We start from the raw sequence: 26,861 nt of genomic DNA, 5'->3' as shown, positions 1-26,861 counted from the left end.
AGTATTATCTGCCAGTGTGTAGGGCCTATAACTTTGCTACTTCATACTGCAATAGGATAACGGTGGATACAGTTGTATATAGTTAATATAGCAATCCAATTAACAATCCAATCCAGGACAACCTAAACATTGCACTGGAAAATCTCAAAACATACTAATAATTACTAGAGGGAAAAAAAAAACCCTCAACAGATAAAAAAAAGCCAAAAGACTATTAGCCACCATTAGCGGTCTTGTATTTTTATACAATACATTTACTTATGTTTTGCTTACTCAAATTTTAATTATAAAATAAAAGTTGCTACAAATAGATAAATATTCAGAAAATTCAAGTAGAAATTAAACAGTTGCACAAGTCTGCAAAATCATAAGATAAGGACTTAATTATTTTAGGCTCTTTAGAAACTTGCGCAACCTTTACATCAATAATTTAATTACAGAAATATTTACCTATGTGAACTATTCCAAAAACAAAGGAGAATAGCTTGCAGTGAGGTAGCTAGCAAAGGTAAATCCAATGGCAAATATCCTAACTTATATCTTTATATAGGAAAACTTCACAGGCATATTTAAAATGTGTCAAAAGATGAATTTTCATACTTTAACTCGTATATTAGATTTTCATATTTATATTTTATATTCAGTAGCATTTTTATTTCAGCTCAGTATACACCATGTATCTATGTAAAACCATTTAGTATCATGTAGCGTCATAAAATGTAATCACTATCTCCAACTTTTATAGCAATTGATGGAATATATCTAATTCAACTGGACCTAATCCATCAAAACGTCACAGTGTTTCATAAAGACATATGCATTGAATAGAAGCTCAGCAATCAGATTCCAAAAATGTCCCTTATCTAGAGTGAATTCATGCTAGTGTAAAATCTCCACCACCTTTCTGTAAAAAAACACCAATTACACTGTCAATAAATACACTTCATGGGAAATCATACTTATCTAATTTAACAAAAATACAAAAACACTCAGGTGACACTGAGGCACAGTGGTTAGTATTGCTGCCTTACAGCCCTTTGGCCATTCACAACTTCAAACCAGAACACTATCTGTGTGGAGTTTGTATGTTAAACCCTGTGATTATTTAAACTTCCTCCCACAGTCCAAAAACATATAGATAGGTTAATGTTCTAAAAGGCCCTACACATATAAAGATCAGCCGCCGAGCTGCCCGACGGCGGATACGGCCGACCGGCGACCTGGCGGGGGGGGGGCAGTTACGGGGGGGGTGAAGTTTCTTCACTCTCCCGTCACCCTGCTCCACTGCAGTACAGGCTAATATGGACGAGATCGTCCATATTGGCCTGCATGTACCAGCGATGAACGAGCGCGGGGCCGCGCATCGTTCATCGCTGGTGACTCCACACTCAAAGATATGAACGTTATCTCGTTCAATAATGAACGAGATCGTTCATATCTTTGAGGAATATCGGCCAGTGTGTAGGGCCTATTAGGTCTTATGTCATTACATAGCAATGTTAAACACCTGTTTTATGAAGGTGTGCACCTTCAAAACCACGCACTTCATTTTACCAACCTAAATTTATCTCCTATGCGGCTCTCTCTCAGGCTACAGGTAACAAGGAAACTGATGCCAAAGATGGTAGTAACATATATAGAAAATGCATATACCAATATAAGGCATACAGGTGAAAGCTGCTGTCCTCATAATGTGACCCAACATGCAAATGGTGTTTGTGAGGGCCTTAGGTCTGAATAAATTGCACTTTTGAGGAGGATCGAAGCATTATTATAACTGATGATCTGCCTGTTGTTTTTGTGACTGTATGCAGGCCTAAATAAATGGCTAAATGTAAGGCTATCCCATTGCTATGTATTGCAAACATTGTGGCCTGTGCAAAAGGCCCAGATTTTATAAGTAGCTTGTAAATGGTGGCAATCAGTAATTTCAATGCTAAGCAATTCCAAGGTGTTAGAAAACATAGGTTAAGTATTATGAAATATCACAGAAGACGTGAATGCAGGTCTCGCATTGTCCTAAGGTTTAACTGTGGGTTAAACGGTTCCGGTATGAATGGTCGACCATGTTATGGTCGACAATCATTAGGTCGACCACTATTGGTCGACATTGGCATGGTCGACATGGACAAATGGTCGACACATGAAAGGTCGACGCACAAAAAGGTCGACATAAGTTTTTTTACCTTTTTTTGTGTCGTTCTCTGCGTAAAAAAGTGACGGGGAACCCCAATTAGTGCACCGCGTCACCTCGCATGGCTCGCGAGCTTCGGGCAAGGTGCCTCGCTGCGCTCGGTACAGATTACTGTTCCCAATCGTAGTCCACGTGGATCGTAAAGTATGGAAAAGTTCCCCAAAAGATTCTTTCTTTTTAAAAACGCATGTCGACCTTTTCATGTGTCGACCTTTCACGCGTCGACCATTTTCACGCGTCGAACAGGTGTCCATGTCGACCAATAGTGGTCGACCTAATGACTGTCGACCATAACATGGTCGACCATCCAAACGGATACCGGATTAAACAAGCAGTACATTGTAAGTAGTTAGCAAAATTGGAAATACTTGAAAATCACTAAGCATAGTAAGTGAGCAACACAACCAAAACAATGGCACAAATACAGCATATACCAAAGTAAAGGTGCATACACACGGTGAGATATTGACTATGCGATTTCCCTTAAAATCCCCCAGAGCCCAGAAGCAGCGATTTTGACTATGTGTACTTTCCATTTAGACTATGTACAATTTTGACTAAGTCTCAATTTTGAATTTCCGTTATACGGGTATGGGTCATTAGGTCGACCACTATTGGTCGACAGTGACTAGGTTGACACCAGAAATAGGTCGACACAGTCATTAGGTCGACGAGAACGAGGTCGACATGGAAAAATGTCGACATGAGTTTTATTTTACTTTTTTTGGTGTCGTTTTCTATGTAAAGTGACGGGGAACCCCAATTAGTGCACCGTGTCCCCCTCACATGGCAGGCGAAGCTTCGGGCAAGGTGCCTCACTGTGCTCGGTACAGGTTACTATTCCCAATCGTAGTCCACGTGGATCGTAAAGTATGAAAAAGTTCAAAAAATTAAAGAAAAAAAATGTGAAAAACTCATGTCGACCTTTTTCCATGTCGACCTAGTGACCATGTCGACCAATAGTGGTCGACCTAATGACCGTATCCCACTTTGTACTAGATAGTACACTATGTAGTCAAGATTGACTTGCATGCAAAGTGTATCTAGCCTTGTGATATCGACCCCGCGGGAGTGCGCATCGGGATCGAATCGGGATCGCAAGGTGGCTAACACCTTGCGATTTGCACTAACTTTCCTTTGCGATTTTGACTATATAGTCAAAATCAAAAATCTCACCGTGTGTATACACCTTAAGACTAAGGATATATAAATAAGTTGCTCCATACACTGCTGCACCACATAAAATGCCCCGTACCCTCTATTCCTACATTTCAGGCACATTTATTTGGAACTGTTTAGAGAGAAGACCCCCTCATTGTCTTTTTTTATCTGACAAAAGTCTGTAAGCATTTCAAAACTTTGTACATACTGTACAGTAGTGTGGTGAAAAGGTTGAGTATCATATAGGTTGTATATTGTACTGTATATTACGCAAGTACTGGGAAGGCCATTCCAGAGACAGCACCTGGCTTTATATCTTGAACTATAACGTAAACAACTTGATGCTAACTATTATTTAATTAATTAAATGAACCTTCCTAACCCCTAGCCATCTAATGTTCTGTCATAAAGAGCACTTACAGGACACTTATGTGTACAGCAAGCGCACATGTGGTATCTGTAATTCTCATTTCTTGCATTTTCCACATTAGAATGAAAATACAAATACATTCTAATCAGCAGTAAGGCTTATGGAAGCGTACATCGGCGACAATATACATGTCCTATCATGCCTGTACCTTTTTCGGCAGTTGCCATACTGGTAAAGAAAGATGACATATGGGGGAAAAAACAATTTCCGTATGGGGATAAAATGTGGAATCTTCCAGATATGTATTACGAGTCACTTTGTAGGGTTAGAATTCACACAGGAATAACTTGCATTTTAGTTAGCATTTTCTATTTAAATCTTGAATGAAGATGATAGCGATAGGCCACATTAATAAGAATTATTTAATTTTATTTTTTTTGCTATTCTGTAATTGTTTAGAACCAACTTGCCTGATTTAGCTTTTCAATAAATCTTATCTCCGTCCACAAGTGGAATGTTCCTGAGTTTTCACATGGAACTTATTTTCCATTAATATGTGATATTTTTTTTGCTAGATCAAATTTTTTTTTATAGATTTTCAACATACAATTTGTAGTTATGTCCGATATGCAATAGCCCTATTAGAAACATTGGTCAGCACTGGCCCTAGCCAACAAGTTATAAACTACACATCCAATGTAATAGCATGGAATGGACAGTATAAACGTGCAACTGCACATAGCAACCTATTGGATATTACCTAAAATCAGGCTAGTTCAAGACAGGCCGGTGAAAGCTAATATGTGGCTACCATGTTCACGTGGTGTAAAATGGATTTAATCTTGATTCAATTCCCTATGTAGACTTGTGAGTTGTGACTGTTACTGGGCTGCACTTTTACTTGGCTCGGCTGGTCTGAATGGAAGGAAATAAGCTATTGGGCTATTTAGCAGAGTCTTCCTGCTACAGACTTCAGTCTCTGTGAAAGAAACAGTCCCGGCGGAAAAACTCCCATTAGCAGATTTCCTTTATTATGACTACAGGGGTGGTGGGTGGGGGGTGAATGGGTTCACCCCGCATTTCTCTTTATTCTTTAAGATAGCTATCAGAAAATTATTTTTATATAAGTCTAGATGCAGGTGAGAATGTGTCCTTTTGCATATATCTGCACGACAGGTAATATACAGTGAAAACGTGCTGTTAACTGTTGTCCTGTTAAATGCTGTATGAACAAACAGAATCACGGAGCAGGTTAGGGTCAGCCCACCTGAAGAAGCTGAGCCTGTGGACAGATCTAAGCAGAACGGCAGATGGATAGAGTATTACTAAGCCTTGGACGGAGATAAAGTAAACGGCGATAAAATAATTACCAACCAACCGGCTCCTGTCATTTTTCAAACACAGCCTGTGACATGGCAATTAGAAGCTGATTGGCTGGTACTTTATCTCCCTCCATCCAAAGCTTAGTAAATAGACCCCTTAATTTGTTCAGTGACACTTTCGCGACAGAAACGTAACTACAGTACAGGATACACGATACGGCTAAAAAATCACATTTAATTATTTGTAAAAACCATTAATAAATAACTATATGACCTGTTTCTAAATATTCTACCAGGATAACTGGAGCCAGGATGTTGATGCTAAAATTACTTTGGTTTATTTGTATAAAATAATAATAATAATAATAATAAATAAGAGTCTGGTTTCGCTTATATGAAACCGTCTTGTATTTTGTTTTTGGACAAATAAACAAGTATGATTTTACCATTAAAGTGCTAGCTCACATGGCTACCATCCAGACAGCATGAACATGCTCAGAGAACAAACCAAATGACAGATTTGTCAGTCACAGGTTAGAAGATGAGAGTTGCAGTAGCTCAGTGACTAAAGAGGTGAGACACATGTCACACCAGATCTATTGATGTATCACTAAGAATAAAGAGTGAAGAGCACTTGTGGAGTAATTTAATGTTCCCCATTTAACCCTTGACCTACATACTATAGAGCCAATAAGTTGTGCGATACGTTCTTCCTCCTAAACCTCTCATCTCAAGTGTTACCCGTGCATTAATAAGTTGCCTTCTTGCGCAAATCATTTAAATCTTCTGTCACACTGGAATAAACATTTTCAAAAAATAATCTGTATATTCTGCAGTCAACCACAAAATCTCCACTTACCAGCACGGTCCCTTATAATTTGCAGCGGCTAAAATCACGTTTGTCTCCTGTACTGTGTACACCACTAATTTCTGCTATTACAAATCAGCAACTTTCCTCTTTTATGTCTGAAACTTGGGTTTCGTTTGCAACTGTGTCATATACTTTTATGTACATAACCTTTGTATATACTGTGTTTTATATTATATATAAAATCAACCTATCTATATCACTCTCTCTATGTATGTATATATATACACACACACACACACACACTATTATAAGTAGATCTATCTACTGTATGTATATTTTATAGATATCATTTAGCTACGTAAAAAAATACCACATTCACTATTATATAGAATAAGTATTCATATAATACAGCTATAAAAAGGAATTATTATAATACGCACATGTAGACCCTACATGTAGACCCATCCCCTATGGCTATACCTTTAGAGATACATACAACAATTAATCAACTTTTTACCTGAAAAGTACAGTTTTTAAGACAAAAAAAACAGCAGCGACCCCAAAAGATAAATATGCAAATTTGCAAAGATACACAGCTAAATAATTTGCAGAGCATCGCAACTGTGACATACTGGTACGCAGACAGGCACACTGTACAGCCAGGTGTATACCTGGGGTGCTGATTACCATGCTGCCAATCAGATCACCATATACTGCATGTGGCTGCTGTATATTCTGCAATTGTTCACTGCATATATGAAGCATGGGTCTTAAATAAAATGGTTTATATACTGTACATCTACTGAAAGTTTTAGTAGCTGCTATTCAGTTGCATAATTAATAGCGATCAGTAGGATAACACATGCAGGTGGTTCGACAAGTGCGTAAATAAAATAGCCCAATATATACATTACCAGGTAAATATACACAGGGTGCCAATGTGCCCCAACTTCAGCAGGCATAGCACAATGATACCATATGATGATGATGATGATGATGATGATGATAATAATAATAATAATAATAGTATTTATGATCTTACCTCTTCTTCTCCTTTTCAGCAGCCATGGCTTGTGTCACAAACAGTGACAATACTATAGATTGCAGCAATTCTGTGCTTCTGCCAAGTGTCCCAGAAGGTAAGGGCAATGGGTGCTGCTCTGGCCCGGGACCACGGGGGCCACAAAGCAAACAGCACAAAAACAAAAGACCACAATGTGGGGAAAAAAAGTGAGAAAGAAGCGACAGAAGTAGACAGCGGTGCAGCGGGTCCTTGACGTGTGGGCTCCGGGCTGGCCGTACAGTCTCAGGGCACTGCTGAGGATTGTACAGCCACCCAGGCAGGGGCAGAATAGGGCAGGGTCTCTGGCAGAGCGGTGCAGCGCCGTGTATCCGGAGCCTGGCAGCGCGCTGTGTACTGGGCTTGAAGCTCCCCCTGCTCTCCGGGGTGATGGTGGGTGGAGGTTCTCCAGCTCTTTACAGCTTGTCCCGTTCCAGCAGAGGCAGAAACACATGTCCGGGCCCGGATTGGCGCTGGCCGTGCCCGCCCTGCCTGCTGCCCACACCCCCGGCCCTCCCACAGCTGCCCGGCGGCCTGACAGGGGCCGGCACCCAGCTGACAGGAGACACAGGTGGGAGAGTCCCTGTACCGTCTTCCCTGTGTACTGTCTGCAGCACACTATACACACGCTGTATATGTCTCTCTTTCTGTCTATCTCTCTGTTTTTGTAAGTTATAAGCAGAATTTGCAGCACTGTACGTGTAAAGAGGCATGACAACGCCTCACCATATATCCTACAGATTGCTTAGAAATTAGCCGAACATCGCTCCGTGTGTAGGGGTGCCGCGTGCCGGTGACAGCGATGCGCGGTCCCGCGCGTCGCTATCACCGGTGCTAGATTGGCCTGCATGCATGCACAATCTAGCAGGTCATTCATTTCACCACTGCGTGAAAAGAGCGCCACTCCGTGTCCGTCCCCCCTCGCGGGGGTAAGATATGTGCGCTGAGCGGTCTGTGCTAGACTGCTCAGCACACATCTCTGGGGAATTCTCCCCATTAGTACGGCCCTTAAAACCTCTGCACTACTACATGTAGGGGTAAATTTACTGAAGGTTCTAAAAAGGAAAAGTGATGTTGCCCATAGCAACCAATCAGAGTCTTTTAAAGTGAAAGTATATTGCGAACAAAGTCACAATTTGTTTTAAGTTTGTTTACAATATACTTTATCACTTTAAAAGTCCTTGAGAGTGCTCCCTTTTCTCTGTATACAGTATGTATAATGATGCAATTCTCCCCTGCCAACCTAGTGGCCACCTACATCTTCCCTCCAGGAGGTGGTGGTGTGGGGGTTGCAGGTTAGGGGGGTGCTAGGCTGAAGCTTTGCCTAGGGAGCAGACAGACCTTACTCCGGCCCTGTGCACAGGACTATGGTGTATTCTCTACAGTACATTGCTGTTATTAATCTGGTACATTATCATGCATGCAGTAGCAGTATTTACCAGTGCCGTAACTACGTGTGTGCCAGGTGTGCCTGGCACACAGCGCAGTCGCACTGAGGGCGCAACAGCCAGCGACTTGTAAAGAGTCAATTTGTCTCATTACAAGCCGCCTATACCGGAGGAGGAGAGGGAGCAGCTGAGAAGGGGGAGGAGGGAGCCGCAGCACGGCTATGTCATTGGTAGCGGCATCGCTGCAGCAGTCCCTCTCCTTCCGGATTGGCTGTCCCGACGCTGCTGTGAATGCTGGGATGCGCTTCCCTCATCCCAGCGTTCACAGCGGCGGCGGCGGCCAACCAATGCTGAAGGAGAGGTACAGCTGCATGCGGCACCGCCGGTAATTACAGTGCGCTGCTGCGGCTCCCTCCCTCCTCCTTCTTCTCCCCTGCCACCCAGAGCTGCCAGCACAGAGGAGCCTGACTGCCTGAGAGATGGTAAGTATCATCTATTCTATCTATCTATCTATCTATCTATCTATCTATCTATCTATCTATCTATCTATCTATCTATCTATCTATCTATCTATCTATCGGTCTGTCTACATAATGTGTAAAAGGGGGACTCTGTCAGCTGTAATTTGTAAAAAAGGGGACACAGTCTGCCGTAATGTGTAAAAAGCGGGACGCTGTCTGCCGTAATGTGTAAAAAAGGGGGCGCTGTCTGCCTTAATGTGTAAAAAGGGGACGCTGTCTGCCGTTATGTGTAAAAATGGGGACGCAGTCTGCCGTAATGTGTAAAAAGTGGACGCTGTCTGCTGTAATGTGTAAAAAATGGGAAGCTGTCTGCCGTAATGTGTAAAAGGGGGACTGGCTGCCGTAATGTATAAAAAGGGGGACGCTGTCTGCCGTAATGTTTAAAAAGGGGACGCTATCTGCCGTAATGTGTAAAAAGGGGAATCTGTCCGCCGTAATGTGTAAGAAGGGCTGTACCTGGTTTAGTGGCGCTACTGTGCAGCGTAATTCGAATAATGGAGACTACTATAATATGTAATGTGAATTGGTATTATTTTGTTGCCACACCCCTTCCCCATGAAGCCACGCCCCTATATTTTTTGCACATGCCTGCGGCGCGCACTGCCCCTCTTTTACATAGAGGGGGCGCCGTTGCCCTATCTGGCACACAGCGCTAACATTTCTAGTTACTGCACTGGTATTTACTATATATATTTATCAAGTGGCCCAGACCATTCACTCTGTAATGGTTAGCCAAACCTTTGTGGCGGCTGGCCAGACCAACTCTGGAGGCTGGCCACACCCCTAAACACGGGCCCCTACCACTGCATTCTCCCGGAGGGCCCTTCGCTCCCCAGTCCGATGCTGGATGCAATAAAGAAATGATAGTCAGAATCTTATTGGTTGCTATGGGCAACATCACCACTTTTCATTTTAGGACCTTTAGTAAATTTACCCGTAGAGGAACACTTCAATTCAACATTCATCCCTGTCATTTTACTTCACACATAATTGGCTATTGCAAGGCTGTAAAACTGGAGTGACTTGAATTCAAGGTGGCTCTTCCCGGCCTTTCCGTGACCCTCAGCTTTCTTGAAAACCTTAGCTACAGTATACAGTATATGTGTTACTGAGAAGTGTGATTTTTACAATGTGCTTTTTGTCTATGAAAAGATGTACAGTTTCTCTGAAATAAGGCACCACTACTGTCCTAAACTTACATGTTGATAAAATGGTTATAGCAGCTCCCATATGCCTCTAATGCTTTCCGGGGGAAAAACATACCAAAAAAGGTACCATTACTACATGCTATTTACTTCCATCAGAATAAAGTCTTGAATACTGGGGTCTGATGGTCTGTTTGGGGCCTTTCTGGCAGTGCCACTGGGCAGACTTTTCTTGATAGCACCATCCATATCCTTCTGACAGTGCCGTCACTTGACATTGTAGCGCTGTGTGCAAGAAACGTCATCGGTGCCCCCCCCATATGTAAAAAGGGGAAGTGCGTGCCGTAGGCGCGCGTCAAAAATATAAGGGTGTGGCTTTATGGGGAAGGGCTGTGGCCACAAAATAATACCAATTCATATTACGGTGCACAGTAGTCTCCATTATTCAAATTATGCCACACAGTAGCGCCACTACACCAGGTAGAGCCCCTCTTACACATTACGGCAGGTAAAGTCCCCTTTTTACACATTAGATAGATAGATAGATAGATAGATAGATAGATAGATAGATAGATAGATAGATAGGTAATTACTCCTTTCCTAAAGTATGCCATTGGGATAAGAGAGCAGCAACTAGTATAGCAAAAACCAAGATAAATATGACCCTGTTCATGAACCCTTTTTGATTTCTGTATCACACACAGAATTGGGAAAAGTAAAAAATAAACTTTTACTCTCCTCTCTCAGTAAATGCAGGCAATACTTACTCTCTCCCTGATGACCCAATGTATTTGTAAGTCTCCAGTTTTATTCTTTCATTCCACCCGTGATGGGTGTTCTGCAGTCCCTATTAAACCTGCACAAGTTTCCCTTCTTCAATTTCATGGCATTTAAAAAAAAGAAAACCCACTGGGGCAGTTGTAGGAAGTGAGGCCGAAAACGTCTTCTCTCCTGTAACCATCTAAAGGGGAGTATACACTAATACAATTGTCAGGCCGTTCTCATGATCTCGAATGAATGGAAATTTGATTATATAGGTGTGTATGCAGTGCTGATGCAGAGGGGCTAGCTGCAGAGCCGGCCCTAACCAATATGATGCCCTAGGCAAGATTTTATCTGGTGCCCCCCAGCACTACCGCTAGTTCCACCTCTGACCCTGCTCCCCTTTCCCAGCACCATCACCCCTTAACCATAGCAGTCCTCATTTTGGTGCTCCTACCCCCTATATTTAAAATAGGAAAAGTGCGCACATTCGGCACACAGCCCAAAAAGGGCGTGTTTTTGCTGGGAAGGGGCATGGCCATACAATAGTGCCCTCAATTCAAATTACGCCACACAGTACTGCAACTTTATTCACATTATATCATGCAATAGTGTCACTTCTTCACATTACATCACACAGTAGTACCACTTTACCTTATATACGTAACTCCTCACAGTAGTGCCCCTTATTCACATTACATCACACTGAATTGCTCCTTATTCACATTAGACCACACAGTAGTGCCCTTTCTATACGTAACACCATACAGTAGAGCACCTTTATACACATAATGCCACACATTTGTAATGCCTTTATACACATAATACCACACAGTAATACCCTATACACATATGACACACATTATTAATGTCCTTATAAATAATAATGCACCTTACACATTACGCCAACTTGTATTAATGCCCTTTTCTGCTGCGGGGTACACTGGGTTCCACAAGGAATGGACAATGGGGTGTAGAGTAGGATCTTGATCCGAGGCACCAACAGGCTCAAAGCTTTGACTGTTCCCAGAATGCATAGCGCCGCCTCCTATATCACCCCGCCTCCCTGCACAGGATCTCAGTTTTGTAGTTGGTGCTGCAGTAGCAGGCACTTAACAGAGGGGCTGCTCCAGGCAGCCCTAAGAAGAGCTTTTTTTCTGAGGAAAAAAGTGAAGACTTCAAGGGCAGCAGCAGTGTCAGTGGACATTCACGGCTGCAGCTCCGGCTCTCCCCAGCGGCGCTGTACACTCCCGAGCCCTTGTTGCTGGGTAACTACAGCAGGAGGCTCCGGTTTTCTTCTTGTCAGGCACACATGACGGGAGCTCTCCAGGATCGCGTGACCGCGCTTCGGGAGGTGGTAAGTGGGTCCCGCTTGCGGGACCCGGTCTTTATCGCGATCCGGCGCAGTCAGTGGGATGCGGGCCGCGCGCGCTGGCGGTGGACACTGTGGCAGTACAGGCGATCCCACTAGATCACCAGGGCATGGGTGCAGGTCAGGTTTTCTCTCTAAACTTTTTTTACAAGTAGCCCGCAGTACCCGGTGGTTTTGCCAGCAGAGGGGATAAGGCTTAGACCTAGAGCCCCTCCCCCAGCCCCAGGGTGCCATTTCCCGCAAATGTTCCCGCCCTGGAGCTGCATATCTGTCTCTCCCTCACTCCCTGGCAATGTCTGCGGCGCCATTATCCCTCAGCTCACTGTTACTGGGAATGCTTGGGCAAATCCTCCTATGTAAAGCCGCCTGGTTGTCATTGCTGTGACTTTACAAGACACTTAAGTATTCTACCTGCCTTTTTTAGTCAGTGTTAGTTAAGAAAGAGTGCACTTAGTCAGGGTTTCCTAATACAATTACCCTGTGATATACATCCAGTTCTTACTGTGTACTGTTATATCTGTTGTTATATAGCTGTGTAAGCTAGTCCAGTGCAGTATTATTGTTAGTAATAACCTCTGCATTGTACAGACTGTGACTATTTGTGTGTGCATTTGATAGCTGAGTGGTGTCCATTTCGTGTCTTTCACTCAACCTGCTACCCTATATTCTATAACCTGAGGGGGCTTGGTGCGTCAGGTTTTATCTAATATAGGATTTTCACAAAGATATACTGTATTACGTATTTTTCTCTGTGATTTAGTCACCATATCTCTCCTTTATCTCTGCTGGTGCTGACTACACTGCGCAGGGGTTTGGGCTAGAGGTATTGTGCTGCTGACAAATTGTACTGTGTTACCTGATACTGCAAGTTATATCCTGTCTGATTCTGAGGGTAACGGTTCTGGGGCTGAACACACTGCCGGTGTTGCTGAAGCCGCAGATACCTATGAGGAGAATATAGCAGCTTCTGGTTCTGGGGGCTCCTTGCTCCCCAGTGGGACGGTGGCAACGGGGGCAAATAATGTCCCGCCGTGGGCCGCTTTTTCCACTCTTCTGCATACGCTAGTTCATAAACTAACACCCCCTATGGGACCCCCAATGCCGGTGCAACCGTTTGTGGTCCCTGCAGCTAACCCGCCGTGGGCAGACGATTTATCTGCTCAAATAAAGAAGTTGAACCAGTCCCTGACTACTAAAAAGTCTGACCGTCGCTCGCCTACGTCCAAGGGGTCCTCTAAGCGAGCGCTTGTCTCCTCACAATCCACTGCTGTCACTGACACCTCATCGGATGAAGACGGCACTTACACTGACCCCACAGGTTCTGACTCAGATACGGCTGACGGCGAGGGTGGTTCACATGTGGATGTTCCTGATCTTTTGGAGGCTATTAAGTTAATTTTACAGATTCCGGATGATCCCGAGCCATCCGTTCCTCCTAAGAAACCAGATAGGTTCAAGCATCAGAAGGTGATTAAACAAGTTTTACCTCACTCTGACCACCTAATTGATATACGTCAGGAACCCTGGGAAAACCCGGGTACGAAGTTTGTGCCTCAAAACAAGATGCTGGCTCGCTATCCCCTCGCGCCGGAGCTGTCTAAGAATTGGGATACGCCTCCTCCAGTAGACTCACATGTGGCTAGGATGGTGGTTTCTTCAGCTCTACCGGTCACCACCGTCACGTCTCTAAAAGAGCCTACGGATAAACGTGTGGAGGGTTGTCTGAAAGCGATTTACACACTCACGGGTGCTGCACAAAGGCCCACTATTGCAGCTACTAGGGCTGCAGAGGCCATTGAAGCATGGGCCTTGGAGTTAGATGCTGAAATCTCCTCTGATCATGCTAGACAATGCTTGTCTTATATTGTCACAGCTTCTCGTTATATTAAAGAGGCGGTTTCTGATGCCGGTATCCTGGCAACCAAAGCCTCTACTACATCAGTCCTGGCTCGCCGGATATTGTGGCTGAGATCCTGGTCTGTGGATCTGGACTCTAGAAAAACCCTGGAGGTACTCCCTTTTAAGGGAGATATTCTGTTTGGGGAGGATTTAAATAAGATTGTGGCTGACTTGCCTACTGCCAAAACTGCCTGTCTGCCAAGTACTGCTCCTTCTGTGTCGAAGGCTAAAGGTACTTCCTTTCGCCCCTTTCGTCCTTCAGGTAAAGCAAAAGGTCAGGCATACCACAAGCAGGCCCGCACTTCCAAACTTGGTAAGCCTAAGCCCAAAAGAGCCTGGGCGGCCCGTCAGCCAGCTTCCAAGACAGATAAGCCTGCTGCAAGACGGGGCGGGCCTCCCTCTGGGGGATCCCAGGGTTGGGGGCCGGCTTCTAGGGTATACCCAGGAATGGTTGAAAACCACTTCAGATGCCTGGGTACGGGAAGTCGTCACGCAAGGTTACGCCATAGCCTTCAAAAACCGACCCCCTCATCGATTTTGACAAACAGATGTCCCGTTGGACAAGACAAAGGCAAACACTCTACATTCGGTGGTACAGACCCTCCTGGATACAGTAGTCGTAGTACAGGTGCCTCTTGCGCAGAGGGGCCGGGGGTACTATTCTCCGCTGTTTCTAGTCCCGAAACCGAATGGGTCCTCCCGGCCCATTCTCAACCTCAAGGCATTGAACAGGTTTGTGAAGGTTTCCAGGTTCCGGATGGAAACCCTTCGCTCTATAGTTCTGGCCTTGGAACCTGGGGACTTCATGGTCTCCCAGGATATACAGGATGCTTACCTGCATATTCCTATAGCAGTGTCTCATCAGCAATACCTGAGATTTGCGATTGGCAACTGCCATTACCAGTTTCGAGCGTTACCTTTTGGTTTAACAACGGCTCCGCAAGTCATGGCGGTGATGACGGTGGTACTCCGCCGTCAAGGGGTCAGGACACTGCCATATTTGGACGACTTGTTAATCCTGGCAAATTCCCCAGAACTTCTCCTGCGTCATCTAGATGTGACGGCCCGGTTTCTGCAAGCCCACGGGTGGCTCATCAACTGGAAGAAGTCATCCCTGATCCCTGCTCAGAGCATGGTGCATCTGGGAGCACTATTGGACACTCACAACCAGCGGTTGTTCCTGTCTCAGGAGAAAGTCCTGAAACTTCAGGACAGGATTCGTTGCTTCCTATCTCGTCCGCAAGTGTCGATACATTCGGCGATGCAGGTGCTGGGCCTCATGGTGTCAGCATTCGACATGGTGGAGTACGCTCAATTTCACTCTCGCCCTCTCCAGAGGCTGATTCTAGCCAAATGGGATGGCCTGCCTCACCGGATCAGGTCTCAAATGATCTCATTGACTCCGGAGGTCCGTCTGTTGCTGCTCTGGTGGCTCCGGGACCAACAACTGTACAGGGGCCGTCCGTTCTGGATATCCGACTGGGTCCTGTTGACGACAGATGCCAGTCTAAGAGGTTGGGGCGCGGTGCTGGAGCAACACTCTCTTCAGGGGCAGTGGACCAAGGAGGAGTCCCTATTCTGGAGTTGCGGGCGGTCTTCAACGCCTTGAACCTAGCCCAGCATTTAATTCAGAACCGTCCTGTTCAAGTACAGTCAGACAACACCACAATGGCTTACATAAATCATCAAGGCGGCACTCAAAGCCGCCTAGCAATGAAGGAAGTCTCACTGATCCTACAGTGGGCAGAACACCATCTACCAGCCATATTGGCAATATTCATTCCGGGAGTCCTGAATTGGGAAGCAAACTTTCTCAGTCATCAGGACGTGCATGCCGGTCAGTGGGGCCTCCATCCAGAAGTGTTTCAACTCCTAGTGGAAAGGTAGGGCCTTCCAGACGTAGATCTGATGGCGTCTCGACACAATCACAAGGTTCCGGTCTTCGGAGCAAGGACAAGGGATCCTCAAGCAGCATTCGTGGATGCGCTGGCGGTACTATGGAGGTTTCGGCTACCGTACGTGTTCTCTCCGGTGTCACTCCTGCCCAGGGTAATTCGGAAGTTCAAGCAAGAAAAAGGAATTCTGTTTCTCATAGCTCCAGCGTGGCCCAGACGGCACTGGTTCTCAGACCTGCAAGGCCTATCGTCAGAGCGTCCAATTCTACTTCCACAACGCCCAGACCTCCTTGTTCAGGGCCCCTGTGTCTACCAGGCCTAGCCCGGCTGTCTTTGACGGAGTGGCTCTTGAAGCTTCCGTCTTAAGGGCTAAAGGGTTTTCTGAGGCGGTCATTCAAACTATATTGCGGGCCCGGAAACCGGCTTCGGCTCGGATTTACTATAGGGTCTGGCATTCTTACTTTGTTTGGTGCGCATCTAACGATTATGACGCTTCCAAGTTTAGTATAGCCAAGTTGTTGGCTTTTCTTCAGCAGGGTCTGGACTTAGGCCTGCGTCTGGCCTCCCTCAAGGTTCAAATATCTGCCTTGTCGTTGTGGTTTTGGATGTGCATACCTTTACTCAGGGCGTGTTGCGTATCCAACCTCCCTATGTCCCGCCTGTGGCTCCTTGGGACTTGTCGGTGGTTTTGGAGGCGTTACAGGAGTCTCGGTTTGAACCTCTTGGTTCAGCTGACCTTAAGTGGCTTTCCCTTAAGGTGGTGTTTCTGCTGGCTATTGCTTCAGCTAGAAGAGTGTCGGATTTGGGTGCCTTGTCCTGTAGTTCCCCATATCTGATATTTCACCGTGACCGGGCAGTTCTTAGGACTCGTCCCGGCTATCTACCTAAGGTGGTTTCTTCATTCCACCTTAATCAGGAGAATGTAGTTCTCCTGATCTGTCTCCCAAAGAGCGGTCTTTGGATGTGGTACGGGCTCTCCGTATCTATGTGTAGAGAACTGCTCCTATTAGGAAATCTGATTCTCTTTTTGATGTGTTTGGGTTTCACAAACGGGGCTGGCCTGCTCACAAGCAAACTCTGGACAGATGGATTAGAATGGTGATTGCACATGCTTATGTGAAGGCTGGTATCTCTGCTCCTGATCACATTAAGGCCCATTCTACTCGGTCTGTTGGACCTTCTTGGGCGGCCCAACGTGGTGCGACCCTTGAACAATTGTGCAAGGCGGCTACGTGGTCCTCTGTTCATAAGGTTCTATGCCTTCGATACTGCCGCTTCCCAGGATGCTTCCTTTGGACGCCGGGTTCTTGTGCCCGCTACAGTGCGTCCCCTCCCATAAGGAACTGCTTTAGCACATCCCCATTGTCCATTCCTTGTGGAGCCCAGTGTACCCCGCAGCAGAAAACGAGTTTTATGGTAAGAACTTACCTTTATTAAAACTCTTTCTGCGAGGTACACTGGGCTCCACAAGGCGCCCACCCTGACGCACTTAGCTTCTTTGGGTTGGCATGGCATTAGCCGCTGACACGTCTCCTGTCGTGAGAATGCGGTGTTGTGGCTACTCACCGTTGTCGTCTCTTTTCCTGCTACTGCATTGGACTGGTTGACTAAAAACTGAGATCCTGTGCAGGGAGGCAGGGTGATATAGGAGGCGGCGCTATGCATTCTGGGAACAGTCAAAGCTTTGAGCCTGTTGGTGCCTCAGATCAAGATCCTACTCTACACCCCATTGTCCATTCCTTGTGGAGCCCAGTGTACCTCGCAGAAAGAGTTTTAACAAAGGTAAGTTCTTACCATAAAACTAGTTTTATTCACATAATGCCCCTTACACATATGTTGCACATTATTAATGACCTTATACACATAATGACACACATAATGCCCCTTATACATATGACACACATTATTAATGCATCTATACACATGACATGCATAATGGGGGTCATTCCGAGTTGTTCGCTCACTGACGATTTTCGCAGCGCAGCGATCAGGTAAAAAAACGGCAAAACTGCGCATGCGTATGCACCGCAATGCGCAGGCGCGTCGTACAGGTACATAGAGGAGCTGTGCTGGGCGGTGGATTTAGCGACGAATCCATTCGCACAGCCGATCGCAAGGAGATTGACAGGAAGAAGGCATTTATGGGTTTCAACTGACCATTTTCTGGGAGTGTTTGGAAAAACACAGGCGTGTCCAAGTATTTGCAGGGCGGGTGTCTGACGTCAATTACGGACACGAACAGGCTGAAGTGATCGCAACGGCTGAGTAAGTTCTGGGTAACTCAGAAACTGCACAAAATGTTTTTGCAGAGCTCGGCTGCAAAGGTGTTCGCACACTCGCAAAGCGAAAATACACTCCCCTGTGGGCTGCGACTATGTGTTTGCACGGCTGCTATAAGTAGTTAGCGAGCGATCAACTCGGAATGAGGGCCTATGCCCCTTACACATATGCTGAACACTACTGCACAATCAACCACCCCGCACACAGCACTCACTCAGCCGCTAACACTGTGACCTCTGCCTCTGTTTGAATACAGATGTGTCCTCATACATCTTGCCTCAATATGCCGTGCAGGAGGAGATGCCTGGTGTGAGTCAGATGGCAGCTCTGCTAACGTTGGGTACCTATTCTTGATGAAAATGCATCTTATTTGCATTACTATGATTAAATATGCAGCATGCCTATATTCTATGTGCAACTGTGACAGTATCTACATATGAAATGCTACGTTACAGTGTCAGTAATATGATATGCGGCATGTCTATATTCTGTGTGTGACTGTGGCTGTATCTGCATATGAAATGCTACATTACAGTGATTTCCAGGAATACACTGTAACGTAGCATTTCATATGCAGATACAGCTACAGTCACACACAGAATATAGGCATGCCGCATATCATTTTAATCAGCAGAAGCTGCTTGTGCCCCATGGCATACCAAATGCCCTAGGCATTTGCCTAGTTTGCCTATGCCTAGGGCCAGCTCTGGCTAGCTGATAAACGGCTTAAGGGCCTAATTCAGACCTGATTGCAGCAGCAACATTTTTCTGTAATGGGCAAAACCATGTGCTGTGCAGGGGGGACAGATATAACATGTGCAGACAGAGTTAAGGGGGTACACACAGAGAGATCCGTGCTTAAATTCAAAGCAATCTGATTAGAAATTAAACACGGATCTTTCTGTGTGTATGCCCATAGCGATAGCCATGGCCGTTGAGAGCCACGCCGGGCCCCGGTAAATGCCTAGGGGCATGGCTTATTAAGTGGGCGTGACTATGCCCTTTAGTATAAAAATAAGTGAATAATAAAATAATTGTGGGTCCACCGAGAGTGCTCCACAAGGGAGGATGCCATTTTAACATAGGGATTCAGGGGGGAGAGAACCTTACTTGATCTGGAAGCGGGTCTCTCCTCCCTGACCAGCTCCATCTTCCCAGTAATATTTGAGAAGATGATGCTGGCCACTTGAGAGCAAAGACTTTCTATGCTATGTGCGGTGCCATCTTTCCGAAGATATCACCGAGTGGATGGCACTGTCGCCTGCCAGCCAGAGTACTTATGTCCTTGGGGGGGTGAATAGCGGACCCTGGGCCCCTCCAGCAGCCTGGGCCTGGGTAATTTGTACCTGCTCGCCCTGCCTCTCAACACCACTGGCGCAGCCCTGCGCGTCGCTATCGCTGATTCTAGATTTGGCATGCATTTATGCCAAATCTAGTAGATCGCTCATTTCACTGCTGTGTGTCGCTCACTTCACTGCTGCTGTGTGAAGTGAGCTGCCCCCCTCGCTCAGCACAAATTGCGCGGTGTGCTGAGCAGGAGGAGAGATGTGTGCTGAGTGGTCCGTGCTAAATCGCTCAGCACACATCTCCCCCCTGTATACTGGGCTTTAGATGTGAGTGGGATGTGTTCAAACCGAAATCTAAATTGCAGTGTAAATATAAAGCAGCCAGTATTTACCCTGCACAGAAACAAAATTACCTACCCAAATCTAACCCTCTCTGCACATGTTATATCTGCCCCACCTGCAGTGCACATGGTTTTGCCCAGAGAAAGATTTTGCTGCTGTGATCAGGTCTGAATTAGGCCCTAAAACGTGCGTCCTCGGTGGTTTGCATCTTATGTGCTGTTTAATATTCAGCTAATTGGATGGGGCAAGAGTGCATTGTGTACGCATGTTTATCGATCTTTTGTCCGTTCTTGCGATTCTACACCTGCAGCAGCGCCATGTCTGTGGGCATTGGCTTGCTCCATATTCTCATCTTCATCACTACATTAAATACAGTCATGTTGTTGTAAATGTTTGTCCTTTTGTTTTTGTTAAATACAACTGTATTTGCCATAATCTGCAATAAATGTATTTTTTTGTCACTCACTGAACTATGTTATCAAGCATGGTATGTTTTACATGTGGTACTAAACGCATATACCCTGTACACCTTCTTTAAAATCAGGGCCGTCTTAACAGCAGTGTAGGCCTCTGGGTAAAGCAATGCACTGGGGCCCCTACCCATCCTTCAGCAATAGGGGTGGGGTGTTCTATCAGCGGCAGCTTTCATGTCTCACGGGCTGTAAGGGGTGTTCTATCTTCCGCTCAGCATGTAGGACCTGGAGCAGTAATTTCTGCAAACTACTCCTTTACTGCACAGATGGTGGGAGATGGGGCAGGAGTGAGAACACTAAACTGTAGAAGGGGGCATTGGGCTGAATGAAGGGGAAGTACATTACTTCCAGGGTAGTAGGGGGTATTTAATACACAGGGGAGAGGTGGATAGTGGCGTGGGCTTAATATTCATCATTTTCCGGTGGGAGGGCAGATTGCTGGACTGCAGATATCTCCAGTTCCTGGAAATAGATTTCTTAGTTTTTAATGTGATAAAAAAAAACTAGAGTCCTACCTTACAGGAGGTACAGGGTACTTGGGGATCAGAATTCAGGAGCCAGAGCAATCCACTAATGAAAATATAAAACTGCATACCAGGCATGTGGCGCTGAAGCAGGGACCAGCTGCTGGAATGCTGATATATCTGGTTCTGGGCATATGAGAGACAAGCTGCCAGTGTCCACCAAACTGGAAGAGTCCCAGCTTTTGGAGTATACCCTCAGAAAATCTCGAAGTCAGATAGAGCCCAAGATATCTGGCTGGAAAGAGCAATTAACAGGCTTGGATGGGGGCCACTGCTTTGAAGTCGGATATCTCAGGGTTCCCCTGGGCCAATGTTCAAAAATGTGGTACCCCTGGAAAAAGGGGACCCTCAGCTATCAGCCTAGGGTCATTATACTCCTGGAGCCCTTGGGCAAGTGCCCACTGAGCCAATACGAATATACAGCCCTGCTTACGATATGTAGTATTAAAATTATGGGGATTGAATGAATGAACGTATTCTACCTGCAGCACTAAAGTAGAAAATGGTGATGTGATTTCTCAGTTTTTTTATGTTCTGAAATCATACCTTTTTCCTGGCCATTATGGTTATTCTGCCTTGATTGTAGCCTGAATCGGGAAAGTGTGTACGGTGGTACAATCATTTTGTTTTGATAGTTTGGACGGAGACGGATCAAAGGTCACAAGTAAAATTGTATAGGCGTGGAAGCGCATATGGGCACTGTTTTGGGGACTTCCGATCGAGAGTTAAGTCAATTGACCCATCGCAAAGAAAACTTGATTGTTTAGGTGTGTACCCAGCTTAAGTCCCTTGTCCTTTGGCAGACCCTCAGTTTCAAATACAAGATAAATAAAAGTTGTACCTAGTAGATGGCCCTGTGCTTGAATGAACAGAACTATTAATTCTTATTTTGTGACTGCCATCCCCAGAGTCCATGTACTGAATATAAAGAAAACTACAGGCACTCTGGTATGCCCAATTTGATCCTTCTTTTGTATTGCCTGATCTATTACAAACAAGACTGATGAATTTGATGACCTTATTGGATCTTCAGATCTAGCCTATATTACAGATACTTGGCTAGACAAAAATGCAGCACCTAGATTTCCAGCCGCAGTCCCAACAAATTACTCTGCCATCCAGAACCCAAGGTGGATTGGCCATCTGCTTTAACAAAGCACTTAAACTCAGAGTACACCGAATGGAATTGACTCACTCATTTCAGTGCAACGCTGCCCAGAGATTGAAGGATTAGGTTTCAGAGTGCTTCTCATTTACCTCCCCCCCGGTGATGGAAAGATATTTCTACAAGAAATGTCAGACATTGTTGCTGAACTAGTTCTGGAGCATCAAAGTAGTGCATGAGTAGATGATGAGCTCTCACGCCAAGACCTCCTATACAAAATGAATGCTCTGGGCCTCACACAAGTTATTGCTTCTTCTCCACATAAAAGTGGTCACACTCTTAATCTTGTCTTCCAGATTGGAATAGAAGTCTCTGACCTAAAAAATAAACTCAGTCATGTGGTCAGACAACCACTCAATTTGATTCTCTGGAGTTTATTCAGACCTGATTGCTGGGCTGCTAATTTTGTTGTCCTGCGTTCAGATAGTTGCCACCCAAGGGGAGTGTATTTTCGACCGTGCAAGTGTGCGACCGCATGTGTACGGCGTGCTACAAGTATCCCTCAGTCAACGGACAGCTGCAAATCCGTCCGCACCTCCCTCATTATAGAATGTTTTTACCACTGTGTGCAGTCTGTGCACAGCCTAGGACTTACTCCTATGGTGTGAAAATAACAGGCTTGGGAACGCCTGCGTTTTCCCTGACACTCCCAGAAAATGGTCAGTTACCACCCACAAATGGCCTCCTTCTGTCAACCAGCATGCGAATGACTGTGCGATTGAAATTTTGGCTGTTTGGCGATGCATGTTGTTGTTTGGCGACACACGTGCGCATTGCGGTGTATACGCATGCACAGTCTATCGATAATCACCCACTGTGTGAAAAAGCACAGCAGCAATCAGGTCTGAATCGGGACCTCTGTTCCATAGGTTTCAAATTTATAGCTTCGTAGGCATCTGAATCAGGCCCGATGTGCTTACTTTTACATTATGCACATTTTACGAACTGACCCATATATCTAGCCACAAAAAGATTTTGGGGGTTAACAGTTGATAAGTTATTGAAAGTTAACAAATTTTGCTATTTGCAGGTGATCCTCAGAGATACTCCTTATAAACAAGTAACAAATATCTCTTTCAAGCACTAAATGACATACTGATGGCGGTAGTCTATTTGCCGCAGTAAATTACCGCAGCTAATTACCTCGCCCTGGGCTATCCAATTAGCCCCGATGCCTACATTTGTCATGGATTTTGTTTTGCTTGCCTGAGGCAGGTTAAACCAAATGCACAATCAGAAACCTTGTTTTCCATGAACGAGAAAAAACACATAGATCTGCGGCATTTCGTGGAATATGAGCAAAATAATTGGGGGGGGGGGGGGGGGGGCACTTCTGTATTAGCCTAGGGCGGCTGGAACCCTTACTCATGCCCTGCTTCATATACATTTGTCTGCTGAGATCCTTATCTTTGAAGCTATAAGTAAGGTGAGGCATTTCACATTTATATGTTTTATGCCCTGTTTCTAGTACACATTACAGTACACATTAATAAACGTTATTATGGCAGATTGTCTTTGTCTCTCCCTTTCTTTATACGAGTGAGAACGGGTTCGGTATGATATCCCCCCTCAAGGTATGCCGATTGTCAGTATAACGACATCAACATCCCAATCGGTAGAATGCCGGCAGGGGGGCGAGCGCAACGAAGCCCCTTGCGGGCTTACTGCGCTTGCCACGGGTTATATCCTCCCTCTATGGGTGTCGTGGACACCCATAGTGGGGGAATCACCTACCTTTCCGGTGTACCGTCGGCAGTATGGTGCCCCCATCGGGATCCCAGCGTTGGTATTGTGACAGCCAGGATCTCGGTGAGTGGTATGCTAACCACAAGCCCTGAGAACATATCAACATGCCAGTCACATAATTACACTATCCAGTGCCTCCAAGGTTATTGCTACATACAGTACATAGAGATAAAAATTAAGTGCAGTTTGTCACCATTTTGGGGGCATCCTGCTTGTGACTGCGATCTAATACGCAGTTACAATGACTCCAATGTCTTACAGCTATGCTGTGCAACCATAGGAATACTCAGCTGCAACACCATTAGCATAATCTCTGTGTCAGGCCCAGAGGTACTGTAGCAGCAGCTTAGTGCAGTGACACTCTGATAACGTTTCTTCTACATAGCCATAATTTCTCATCTGTGGCAAGATGTATCAAGCCTTGGAGAGAGATAAAGTGGAGAGAAATAAAGTACTAAACAGTCATCTTCTAACTGCCATGTTATAGTCTCTCTCTACATTATCTTGCTCCAAGGCTTGATACATCTCGCCCAGTGGCATAACTACTATGGGTGCAGGGGATACAACTGCTCTGGGGCTGCCTCAAGGGCCCGCAGCTCCCCCTGCACCCAGTCACGCTTCAGTCACGGATCGGGCCCCAGAGATTCAGGCTGAATCACTTATTAGCCTGAATCCGAAGAACCTGGCTGACCAGACAAGGAAGAACAGTGGCACATGGGATATGTAGTTTATCTTTTGCTGCTGAGTAGGTAAAGATAAACTACAAATCCCATGATGCCCTTGTGCCCTTTAAAGATGGTGATCGCTGGAGCTAGACAGCAGATGGGGTGTCCACGCCAGAGCCGGATTTAGAGGAGAGCATGTTTTCTCACTCCCTCCTCCCTCAGTACTCTACCAGCTGTAGGTATTGAACAGTGAAGAGAGTCCGAGCAGGTGGGCAGAGCTACACAGCAGTTAGCTGCATGTGTGGTGAGGACTGAGGCAGTTGCCCTAAACACAGTGTGTCCATCCATTAACAGTGTGAGTTAAGGAGGAGGTGGTGGATGGCACTAAATGTATATGTGTATAAGTGTGTAACCATATATATGTGTGTGACTATGTCAATATGTTTATGTTTATGAATGTGTGACATGTCAGTATGAATACATGTATATGTGTTCGCATGTGTATGTCTGTACATATATGTGACTACTTGTGTGACAGTGTGTGTGACTATCATATGTATGTTTATATGTGTTGTAATATTTGTGCTTTAGTTTGTGACTGTATGTATATACTGTATATATGTGTCACTGTACACATGTGTGTGTGCCGGTGTAACTACTTTAGTAGGTGCAGGGTGTGTGGCTATAATGGGGCCCGCCACCCTACACCTGCACCCATTTATGGATACAATGTTTCTTGCATTTTTTTGCACCTCTGAATGTTTTTGTAGTGAGTGAGATTGGCAGATTGGTATGTCCTTTTCATGGGTCTAGGTCGGACACAGTGGTGATGTTGGATGCAGTGGGGTAGAGTTTTGCCTGCGCAGGTGTCCTGATGGTGTTTGTGTGGAGCCATAGTGTAGTTTCAGGCGTGGATAGGTGAATTGGAGATGTGTTGGGCCTTCCTAGGCAGTTGCAGGGGATTGGCTTATCGGACACACGTGGCATTGTGTGGGCATGTTGTTTGAGTGACGCGAGTGTGTTCTTGGAGGTGGTTGCTTGCAGAGATGCTAGGTCACTCACATTGGGGCCATGCTTGAACAGATATCCTGCACATAGAGTGGGGCTGGTGTGGGTTTCAGTGGTGCTACCGATGATGGCATCTAGGGATGTTCAGGGCATGATTGTGGCATCTGTGGTCAGCAGCATGTGACTGTGAGGGTGGGGGTGATCGCCCTCATTGGCGCATGTCGCCCTCACAAAAAATACTGTGCAAAGGGGAGGGGGGCCCTGTGGAAATTTTGCTATGGGCCAAAATATTGATAGTTACACCCCTGATCTTGCCCTAGTATGAACAGTTACAATATTAGTTATAATCTTTACAGATGCAGTCAAAGAGATCCTTACTATCACAACTATCCTTTGGCTTTATAAATACAGCTGAAGGGACCCTCTCTCAACTGCTGTTCATTGCCGTTAGTGGCAAACGGTGGAAAGCAGAAGGAATATCACACTGTGCACTTTGCCTCTATCTTTCCTCTGATAGTCTCTCTTATTATTAATACTAGCACACCTTATATGTACAGTATTCAAATTATCTAAAGTAAGAAGTTTATCTTCGCTAAAGAATTGTAACGTATATACCTTGATTGAAACAATATTATCATTATAACCAGTATAATGTTATCAAAGTGATTTATTATATTACTCAAGCCAAATAAGAAGGATTAATTGCCACTCAAAGTCACACAGGGGGTCATTCAGGTGAAGTTATTTCTGCAACCATCAGTGCAAAGTACCAATTTTCAGCAGTCCTTACTGAATCACCCCCCCCCCCCAATGCCAACAAGCACAAGTACTTACTTTTTGAAATGTTGTCCTTTTAAATAGCAAATAAAATACCTTTCATGTATGTTTCTGATAGACATTCTTATTAGCTGATCTCCTCCAGATAATTATCTTCTTTTAGATACCTTTCTGAAGTATTAATATTTAAACTTTTTTTTTAATGTTCCAAACTATGGGGTATATTTACAAAAAGTCGATTTTGGGTCTATTTAAAATCAACCAGAATAGAACCAGCATCCCCACAAAATCGACTACAGTCTTTCTATTCCAAAAAGCTCGATTTTGAGTTCCATTTTAAAATCACTGGGTGATGTGAGTTTTGTTCTAAAGTTCTAAATGTGTTCTATTAATCAAAAATCGATAAAAAATCATAGATTAAAAATCTACCCACTTTCAACCCAAAATAGACAAAATTATAGAAATGCACTCCTATTTGCCAAAACAGGTCACATGCACTGTATTACCCGCAAACGCCTTTATTCCTATCCTAATTTGAATATCCACAATTTTCTTTCAATCATTGCTGTGCTTTTTAATGTCATGATTTATGCAGCCAGAGTGCCCCACATGCTTCTCTACCATGTTTTTTTTCCCATCATATTGAGGTTTCAGACAATTCTACATGATGTAAAATCAAATAGAACAGTTTCTGA

General features: G+C 45.0%; 1 protein-coding gene across 1 annotated transcript in view; it reads right to left on the bottom strand.

Annotated features, from left to right (window-relative positions):
* The window catches only part of EPAS1 (endothelial PAS domain protein 1), a 207,408-nt gene extending 199,881 nt beyond the window's left edge, over positions 1-7,527 (bottom strand). Inside the window, exon 1 of the mRNA XM_063918383.1 lies at positions 6,901-7,527. Within this exon, the coding sequence (XP_063774453.1) occupies positions 6,901-6,926 (26 nt within the window). The 5' untranslated portion in view covers positions 6,927-7,527. The remainder of the gene's footprint in view (positions 1-6,900) is intronic.
* Positions 7,528-26,861: the final 19,334 nt, after the last annotated feature.

The sequence above is a fragment of the Pseudophryne corroboree genome, chromosome 4, assembly GCF_028390025.1.
Source record: "Pseudophryne corroboree isolate aPseCor3 chromosome 4, aPseCor3.hap2, whole genome shotgun sequence".
Lineage (NCBI taxonomy): Eukaryota > Metazoa > Chordata > Amphibia > Anura > Myobatrachidae > Pseudophryne > Pseudophryne corroboree.
Note: the sequence above shows the minus strand (reverse complement) of the source record. Positions and strands in the feature narration are given on the sequence as shown.